This window comes from Artemia franciscana, chromosome 13 (assembly GCF_032884065.1).
Source record: "Artemia franciscana chromosome 13, ASM3288406v1, whole genome shotgun sequence".
NCBI classification, from domain to species: Eukaryota; Metazoa; Arthropoda; class Branchiopoda; order Anostraca; family Artemiidae; genus Artemia; species Artemia franciscana.
Window position 1 is genome coordinate 13,787,809 of NC_088875.1, and position 10,188 is coordinate 13,797,996.

The following is a 10,188-nucleotide window of genomic DNA, read 5'->3' on the forward strand; positions in this document are numbered from 1 at the left end:
CCGAATGTGTCAGCTGTGACAACTCAGTGATGCACGGATAACTTGCAAGGTTGAAAACTGGCGCTAGTATCAGCAAAAAAAAAACATCATCTACATTATCTAGAGTTTGGTGTTTTTTGGAATTTTTTACAATTTTGTAATTATGTCTTTTTCAGGATCTTTATTTTTTCAATGCAATTTCTTATGCTGATTACAAATCTGAAGACTGTTCTGCTCTTTAAAGTTAGGTTTTTAAGGTGTATATATATACATAAAAAAGAATCTCTTTTGTTGGATTTCTTCGAATTTTTTTTGTTATATCTAAGTGCTTTTCCAAGGTATTAAAAGATAATATTAAGATGAAACACAGTTTTTGATAAAAAGTGCATCTTCATATAAAAAAAGATTTAGCACACTTCTCTTTTGAATAGTTGCTTCTCTGAACCATGATGAAATGTTTGATTAAATGGTATTAAATCATAATGGTATTAGATCATATACTGTTGGTATTAAATCAAAAGTTTGAGCTTGATTTTTGTTCAAAATAGTCGAAGCTGAATGAATATGCCCTTGCGACTGATAAATTCCTTGCAGTCCCATGAGGCGGTGACCCTAAAATATTCAATTGAAACTTTTTTAACAATCAGAATTTAGTAGAAAAGACCAGCATGTAGTGTCATGGTTTTCTGATCAGCTCGGAACTCTTAAGGATCATCAAAAGGGCAAACATTTCTTAGAATATCCCAAAGATGTGCACCTGAAACCTTAAACGAACCTGAGCAAATCAAAAGATATTATATGCATCTGGGTTTTCAGGATATATGTCAGCTATAAACGTGTATAAACGTAGATAGGTCTGCATATTTCTTAACCAGAGCCTTTCAAGGACTTTGATTCCAGCAACTGGGACACCCTAGTGAGATGTTTAGTTCTCTAACACTTCCCGTCTCTCTTACCTCTATCTACTGGCAAAAAGGCTGGTATATAAAATCTTACTTAAAATAAGACAATGGTCTTTAATCTGTATGATTTGAGGAAGTACATCCCCTCTAAACTCAAGATATTTCGAAGGCTCACAAAGTGGGCTCTTGACTCTCCAAGACCAACTCATTTTTCAGCAAAGAGATATTCAGGTATTTTTCTTTTTATTTGTACTAATTGGCCAGAAATTCATGGCAGAATTGAGATTACTCTGGACCAATGAGATATTCGAATGATAATTTTCAGAGGCTCTCTTTTTCTTTTTAGGCCTCTCGAAACTAACGAGGCAAGTAATTTGGGCCAAAGCGACAAAGCATATGGATTTTCAGAAGTATTCACCACTTCTGGAGCACAAATTTTCTGTAGTAAAGTGCCCACGTTCACTTGAAATTTGATAGCAGGGGTATCTACAGCCAAAGAAATGCTAATTAAAATTTTTAGAATGTCGAACCTTACAGCCAAGGTACCAGCAGGATTGAAGTTTTCTTTGTATGAGGATTCCTACTATATCATGAAGAGTGATTTACAAGTAAGAATTGTAAGTCAAGTTAGTCGCAGACAAAGAAATAGAATCAAAGTCTGGCTTCCGAATAGCTTCATTTCGCAAAATGATCAAAAATTGCTGCGGTTTTTCACATTTTCCTTCCACCATAAATTTGGTTTCTGTTCATTTTCCCTTTTCTATATTCATAAAAATCTCTATTTGTCGAAAGTTTGACATATTATTTGAACTCATTTCTACTAATTTTAAGCTTCTATGTTCAATTGATGGCAAATAAATAAATGAAAGAGCTGCTTTCGAATAACTTCGTTGGCAAAAACGATCAAAACCTGTTGCGGTTTTCACATTTTCCTTCCATCATAAATTTACTTTCTGTTCATTTACCATTTTTTTTATTCATAGAAATCTATTTGTCAAAAATTTGCCACACTATAAGAACTCATTTCTACTAGTTTTAAGCTTTAATTTTTCTTTTTATATCTCACGAGGCACACATTTTTGAATTTTGAGGGTTTGAAAACTACAAAATTCAATTGATGGCAAAGAAATAAAATTAAAGAGCTGCTTCCAAATAACTTCATCTGGCAAAACAATCAAAATTGATGAGGTTTTCAGATTTTCATTGCATCATAAATTTACTTTCTGTTCACTTACCATTTTTTTTATTCATAGAAATCTCTATTTGTCAAAAATTTGCCACACTATAAGAACTCATTTCTACTAGTTTTAAGCTTTAATTTCTCTTTTTATATCTCACGAGGCGCACATTTTTGAATTTTGAGGGTTTGAAAACTACAAAGTTCAATTGATGGCAAAGAAATAAAATTAAAGAGCTGCTTCCAAATAACTTCATCTGGCAAAACAATCAAAATTGATGCTGTTTTCACATTTTCATTGCATCATAAATTTAGCTTCTGTTCACTTACCATTTTTTTTATTCATAGAAATCTATTTGTCAAAAATTTGCCACACTATAAGAACTCATTTCTACTAGTTTTAAGCTTTAATTTCTCTTTTTATATCTCACGAGGCGCACATTTTTGAATTTTGAGGGTTTGAAAACTACAAAGTTCAATTGATGGCAAAGAAATAAAATTAAAGAGCTGCTTCCAAATAACTTCATCTGGCAAAACAATCAAAATTGATGCTGTTTTCACATTTTCATTGCATCATAAATTTAGTTTCTGGTCATTTTCCGTTTTTTTATTCATAGAAATCTCTACTCGTCGAAGGTTTGAAACATTATAAGAACTCATTTCTCATATCTTAAATCTTTAATTCTTTGATTTTTTCCTTTCACGATGATTAGCTGATTTACGCTTGAATCATGACTGATATTTTTAAGCATAATAACATATCACAAAATTGAACTATACAATCCAATGGAGCAGTAAAACACATTCCTTCCGTAAAACATATTCAAGTCACAAACTTTCCAACAAAAAGTCGGCTTGAGAATATTTCTTGGCTTAAGCACTATAACGAACTACTGTATTTTTTTCATTTTATTAGCCAATTCATCTAAAAATTCATTGATTTACCTGTAGAAGAATCCTTTCATATGGGAACATATTGCTGTGCTTATCCACGATGTGACGAGATGCATCTACCACTCTCTGATCACTGAAACGTTCCAATGGTCCAACTCTCGACTTTTCTTCGTCCATTAAAAGCTTACCGCGTGCTGTGTACAGAATGGACGGTGGGATGTCTCCTTTATCAATGACAGCCTCCTCTTTATGAACTCTCCTATTTTAAAGTTTAAAGTTTTCAGCATACTTGAGTTCCTAGCCTTTTGATAACTCTAAAACTCCCCTTTTGATGTCTAACATGATTGAGAATAATATGCAAGCCACCCAGATACAGTAAGATACAATACTAACTCTGCTAGGTTTACTTCTATTTCCTTTTACTTTCACTCCCCCTCCCCCCTCAAATGATTGTAAGAATAATATGCAATTCATCCATACAGAATAAGAAAAAATTTCCTCTGGAAATTTTTTTAAATTTCTAAGCCAAGTTTTTTCACATTTTATTTCATTTCTCAAATAATTAGGCAATTTCAGTATTAATATTGAGTCGTGCATGAAATTTGGAATTTCCTGGATATTTGCCAGTAAATAATCCCTGGATACGTGCCTGCAGCATGGAATCTAGGGACAGTTTTGCAAAATGTGCAAACCAATTTGTCACGTTTAGATATACTGCTAATTACAACGAACTTTCAATAAGAAATATATATTTATGAAAAAAAAAATATGATAATCATTATAATAAAAAGAAAAATTCGGTAATAGATTTCACAAAAAGTATGTTTTACCTTGTAAAATTTTTTGAAAGAAGCCGGAAATAAAAGATACGTCGTTGAAAATAAAGAAAACAAACTTTGATGGTAGTAAGCTTAACAATTGGTTCATGTGTAAGTTAAGAAGGAGTCTCTCAGAAGTCGTGTCATGATTATCCTATATTTAGTTAGGAACGAAATTATTAAAATTACTAATATTAAAATTGCTAAAATTACTAAAATTATTAGGAATGATGCTGCACAATAGTAAACGAAACTCTAAACAACCAGAATTTTGATGTCAAAATATATCATACATAAAAAGAATTGACTTATTATACTGATTCCAATTATAAAAGATTCAAGAAACCATAGTATTACCCAAAAAAGGCTAAAAGCCTGAGAATATCTGCCGGATTTACGAAAAAGGAAAAAGCACCTCCTAAAGTTCTATTGCATTTTTCAGTGACCCAAAATATTGGACGGCAACTAGCCCTCCTCCCGCGCCCCTTTTTCTTCAAAATCGTCTGACCAAAATTTTGAGATAGCCATTTTGCTTAGCATAGTTAAAAAGTCCCAAATCTATACCTCTGTAGATGACATGATCCCTCATCCCCAGGGAATGGGTCTTTAAGTTGTAAAATTTGTACATTATTTACGTATAATATTTGTTTTTGGGAAACATACATTTTTTTTCGTGGGGGGGGGGGTGTAATTATACTTGGGGTGGGTTTCTATGGTGTGGGCCTAGTCAATTCTGCACGTGGAGATCTTCCAGAGGAATTGTCTGGGGAAGTTTTCACCGTGTTTGGATTTTCGGGAAATAAGTTCCACGGAAGGAAGAATTTCCGGAGTGAAAGGAAAAATGATTAGAATTTAAAATCTTTTTGAAATGAAGTTATGCTAAGGGGAATTTTTCAGGCTGAACCTTTTGCAAGAAATCTTACGGAGGGGGGAGGGCTTTCATTCAGAATGGAATTGTCCGGAAGGAATTTCTATTTTACGTGGGAGGAACTTTCCATGAATGGGTTTCCCCTAAGGGGAAGGAGTTTTTCATGAAGGGTGGGTTAGATTCACCCGCATTATTTGAAGAACGACGAGAAATTAAATAAATAAAAAAAATTCCACTGCAAGTTAAGAGTAACATTAAAACCCATAACAAAAAGAAAATTTTACGTATATGAAAGGGTTGTCCCCCTCCTCAATACCTTGCTCTTTATGCTAAAATTTGACTCTTTGTCCCAATTTTTTAAGAACGACTCCTGTAACACAAGGGCCGTTTAATTAGAATAGGAAGTTTTAGTTGTACTAGTAACTTCAGAAAGAAGAGCAAGGTATTGAGGAGAGGGGTAACCCATTCATATACGGAATATCTCTGTTCGTTTTGAGTTTTAATGTTGCTCCATACTTTCAGGTGATTTTTTTTCTATTTAGTTTGGTCATAAAATGGCCCATAATTTAACATGGTATTCACATGATGGTAAGACAGCTAGCCTTATTGATTATGTTATTATAAACCGAAGACATGCAAAATATAAGATACTAGGGTATATAGGAGTGCTGTTATGGATGTTAAAAGTAAAATCACAATCTAGTAGTGTCTAGGGTGAATTTACAGCTTAAATATCGGAATAGTAACTATCATCCGGAAAGCTCTGACGTTGGTCGACTTAAGGATGAAAATTTGAGAGAAACTTCCCAGAAATAGTTGAATACGGAACTGGAGAGTTTACAATTTTACAACGTAGATGCTTTTACTTGTTCTTGCTGTGGGAACAGACGTGAACGCCTCACCTGGCATCTAGAAGACTTCTTATGGTTGACTCCCATTTTTCAGGATGTGATGCCAGCTAATCAGCAAATCGGAGCCAGCAGCTCTCCCACTTTCTGCCGAACTTCGGGAATCTACCAACGGTATCGATTTCGTTTCTGACAGTTGCCCACCAATTTTCAATTGACTGCCCGAGCGTCTGCGCCAATCTGACAGAGGAGCGGCTAGAAGCACATGCTTGATGTTGCCGTAATTGAGTTTTCTCAGGACATGGCCAAGCCACCGCAATCTTCTCGTTTTGACGATCGTGGCTGTGGGCTGGATGTTACATCAGCGGTGAAGCGCATCAGCATTTGAGATTCTGAACGTAGATGATGGGTGGAATTATTTTAGGAAAATAATTTGTGAAGTTGCTGAGTTGCTATCACCTAAACCCATCGGTTATGTTTTTTTAAAACTATTATTATACCGCTATCATATAAATGTAATAGCATCACATTCTTGCATGGAAATTTTTGGGTTGTTTTAGCGGGGTTGATGTTGTTCCTAAATTACCACCGGGATCATTAACTGCACGTAATGAAAAGTGGCATTTTATATTTGGATAAAGAGCGATTCAAAATTCAAAATAACGAGAACTAGCAGGCGCTAAAGGGCAGCTAAATATTAAGAATTTTTCATAATTTACTTAAAAAATCTTCGAAACCATGTAATATGTACTTTAAGACTATTCAAAGTCTTTATTTATTAAACCTCTTAACGAAATTCATGGCAGTATACCCCACCCTTACAAAACCATCAATAGCCCAATAGATATTAGAATCATTACGATTTTATACATTTTATATGAAAGACAGGCTGAACTGTATTTAAAAATAGTATAGCAAATACATAAAATAAAACAAAAAACTAAATAAAAAAAAATCTGAAATTATATTTATTTATGTTAGTCAGACTTACCATGTAATTGTAATCTTAATAGAGAATTTCAATCTACCACGTGCCAGGCAAGTGGAGCAAGGTAAATGCCCTTGTCCTAGACAAGAAGCACATCTTCGTCTTCCCATTCCAGCACACACAAGACATCTACCAGGTACCTATAAAATATATTTTTTTTAATTCTAACTAGACTATGCTACGGCAGTTATGAATAATACTTACCATTTTTTCTTTGAAAACCAGAGCTCTGAAGCTAGAGAAAATGTGTTTTTCCAACACATATAACATTCCCTAAAAAAAGTCATGTTTTTACTCTTTTTTTTTTCAAAATTTACTCTTAGATATTTTGAATGTTGTGGTAGAAGCGACTCTTCATTAAAAACCAGTTCTTTTCATAACAAGTTTTTCGCTAAGTTTTTCTTGATAAATTTCCTCCAAAATCAAAGAAGTTCTCTCCTAGGAACAGCACAAATACATATATTTGGAGTAAAACATGTACAGTATCCTAAATACACATGACGCCTTTGTGGTAAAACCTTCCAACTTTCATCAAACTTTAGCGTAAAGAGCAAAGGTTGAGGAAGATGAAGTCCCCCTCATATACCGGACTAGTTTTTGCTCACAAAATTTTAATGTCGCTAGTTACTTTATATTGAAAACCATGTTTTTAAATATAACTTTTGGCCGTTTTTTAAATCACACTAGGTAATCCTACCCCCCCCCCCACCTCTGTGTAATATTTTTCCCTGGAAAATTCTCCCGGAAACTTTCCTCTCCATAGTTTTTAAAATGTGGGGATTTTGAAGCTACTTATGAGTTGCTGAAGACTATGAAATTGATTTTTGAAAAATGGGAAGTACCTAAGGATTTTAGGAAAACTATAATTCAATCCCTCTACAAGAAAGATGATAAGAGTGAGTGTGGTAATGAGGTAATCATAGAGGCATTAGCTTGGTATCTGTAGGAAGCAAATTACTTATTATTACGATACTTTTTAGACTTAGAGAGGCTTTAGATAAAGTTTTACGAGAAGAGCATTGTGGTTTTAGAAAGGGGTGAGGATGTGTTGACCAAAATTTCACTCCTAAATTAATCAATGAGAAGTGCTGGAGTCACCAAAATGATTTAAACCTCAGTATCATAGAAAATGAGTAAGCGTTTGATTCAACCGATAGAAGAGGTTTAACAAAAGTCCTATTCTGATATGGTATACCAGAAAAATATGTTAAAGTGATCAGTGGTATGTACGAGCTCAACACTGCTGCGGCTAAGGTACGAAATGTAGCTGGTTTTGTATTTTGCTGGTTATGTAGCTGGATGTAGCTGGTTTTGTATTGAATTAGGAGTTAAAAAGGGTTGCGTTCTATCCCCACTTATATCAATAATTTTGATAGGCTTCCTAAGGAGCACGGCAAAGGCTGTGGAAGAGCATAAAATTAAAAGGAGTCTAAAACTCTCGTAGATTTAGGTTATGCTGGTGATTTGGGCGTCCTAGATGAAATAATTAGCAAAATGAATGATATATTGGAGGCTTAGAGAGCCCAGGCATAAGACTAGCCTTGAAAATGAAAGTTAACAGACTAAGTCGTTTAGAGTGGGAATAAAAAAAGGAGAAGAGGGGATGTTAAGTAACGAGAAGATCGATCAAGTGAATAGCTTTACTTAAACGGGTAGTATCACTGCTGTCAGTAAAGACAGTGGATGCAGTGACGATGATAAAAGTTTAATAGTCAAGGTCGAGCGTGTTTTTCACAGTTGGAAAAAGTTTTGAAGAGTACTAACATAATTCTGCGAACCAAGAATCGAATTTTGAACACTACAATGATGACTGTGACCAGACATGGCTCAGAAACGTGGGCGCTTCGAAAGACGTTGTTGACCTTGCTAAGAAAAATAGAAGAGAATTTATAAGATGTTTTCCAGAGGAATTGTCTAAAGGACTGTTTTAGTTACACGTCTGTTTCAGCATATTTCAAACATTAAGTTGTACAATAAAGGTACCACACTTTCTAGGACTACAAGGAGAGAAAGCTTGAGATGGATATGACATGCTCTGTGGATGAAGATTACAGATTGCCAAAGAACGTCCTTTTCAGTTAATTATCTAGTGCAAAACGAGGACCAGGTCATTCCTGAATTAGATGGAAGGAAGGTGTGAAGAAGGTTTTGTGGGACTTCTTGAATGGATGTAAAGAGGGGGAATTCGAATATATTGGGATGAAGAAAGAGGGTTTAGATCTGTGTTTACCTCACAGATCTGTGGTAGCATGGCTCTCCTTTCAGAATAAAACCCCCTGAAGTTACCACCAATAACTCTTAACAGGTTCCTTGCTTCCATTATCCAAAGCTTTCCGGCATTGCTTTATCAATGACCAACCGATAGTCTTCCGAATAATTTATCCTTTATTTCACCTTTGTAGATCGAAAAAAGAACGGGGACAATAAGAAAAACAAGTATACATCCTCTACATATCCCCTTTTTCTCTGCCTTCAGTCATGTCCTGTCAATGTCCTTATCTGTCCTATTCAATGAGATCACCAACTCTGGGCAATTTCCCCGAATATGGAAGCAGGCATTCGTAACCGTGTTTAAAAAAAAAGCTTGAGAGTCTGATTTTGAAGGTGTTCGCCATTTGTCTCTCACTCCTATATTTTCAGTATTGTTGATTTCTTGCAAACTGGTTAAAAGAGAGAATCCTACCTCTTTCCGACCTGATTTGGTTCCGGAGCCTAAAATCCACATAAACTTTCAATTATCTTGTTCATCTTCTCAACACCATCGGAAAGCTCTTGTAAAGCCTAATACTGGGCTAAATTCAGTTTCCATTTATCTCTAAAAAACATTGGATCCTTATAACCACAGTAGTCTAGTTTATAAACGTGTTACTAAATTTAAGATTACTTTTTCCCAGGTGAAATTGGTATTACCATTTTTATCAAATAGATCACAAGTGGTTAAATATCGAATCAGTATTCCAATCCTCTCTCTGTCAACAATGGACTCCCCCACAGCATTTTCCTAGGCCCCTCCTTTTCTCAGTCATGATCAACATCCCAAAAATCTTACAAAAATTTCCTTGCTAAGTTAATTTAATGAGCAACCCTATGAGTATCCCCAGATACCAAGGACTTGGGCATGAGACTATACCCTTCTAAATCCAATTACCAACTTACTTCCTTAAATCTTCGCCCCATTTTCTTAATCCAATTCCTCTTGAGATTTGCGTATCCTCCTTCAAATTACTTAGCGTCACAATTCTTTCCAATTCCAAGTGCCATCCATGTTGAAAATATCATCCATAAAACTGAAGCATCTATCTTTATTCTTAAGATCCAAAATAGATTTAACATTCCTCTTTTAAGGACTAAGAATTTATTCTTCCTTTTTACGACCTTATCTCAAACATGACTGTCCAGTTTTACACCCTGGTATTTCCATGGAAGAGAATGATAAAATTGACACCATCCAAAAAAGAGCACTGCAAGAAGTTGAAGTTCCAAACTCTCTTCTTATAAAAAAAACAAAAAAACAAAGAAACGCTTGAGTGCACGAGAAATCGCTTGTGCCTCCTTTTTTCAAAAAATGGTAAAAAAGAATCTCCGTTCCTTTTTTGGAAAAGGTTAGTCTTTAATTTCAATGTTTCTTATTATTTTTCTTTTATAAGACTTATTTAGTTGAATTTATGGATACTGATTTTTGTTGTCATTTGCTTGGAAGCCTATTTCTTAAAT

General features: G+C 34.6%; 1 protein-coding gene across 1 annotated transcript in view; it reads right to left on the bottom strand.

Moving 5' to 3' along the window:
• Positions 1-10,188, bottom strand: part of LOC136034556 (protein SSUH2 homolog) — a 36,173-nt gene that overhangs the window by 456 nt on the left and 25,529 nt on the right. Inside the window, exons 7-8 of the mRNA XM_065715796.1 lie at positions 6,478-6,614; positions 3,004-3,211 (exon numbers count right to left, since the gene is read on the bottom strand). Coding sequence (XP_065571868.1) covers positions 3,004-3,211; positions 6,478-6,614 — 345 coding nt within the window. The remainder of the gene's footprint in view (positions 1-3,003; positions 3,212-6,477; positions 6,615-10,188) is intronic.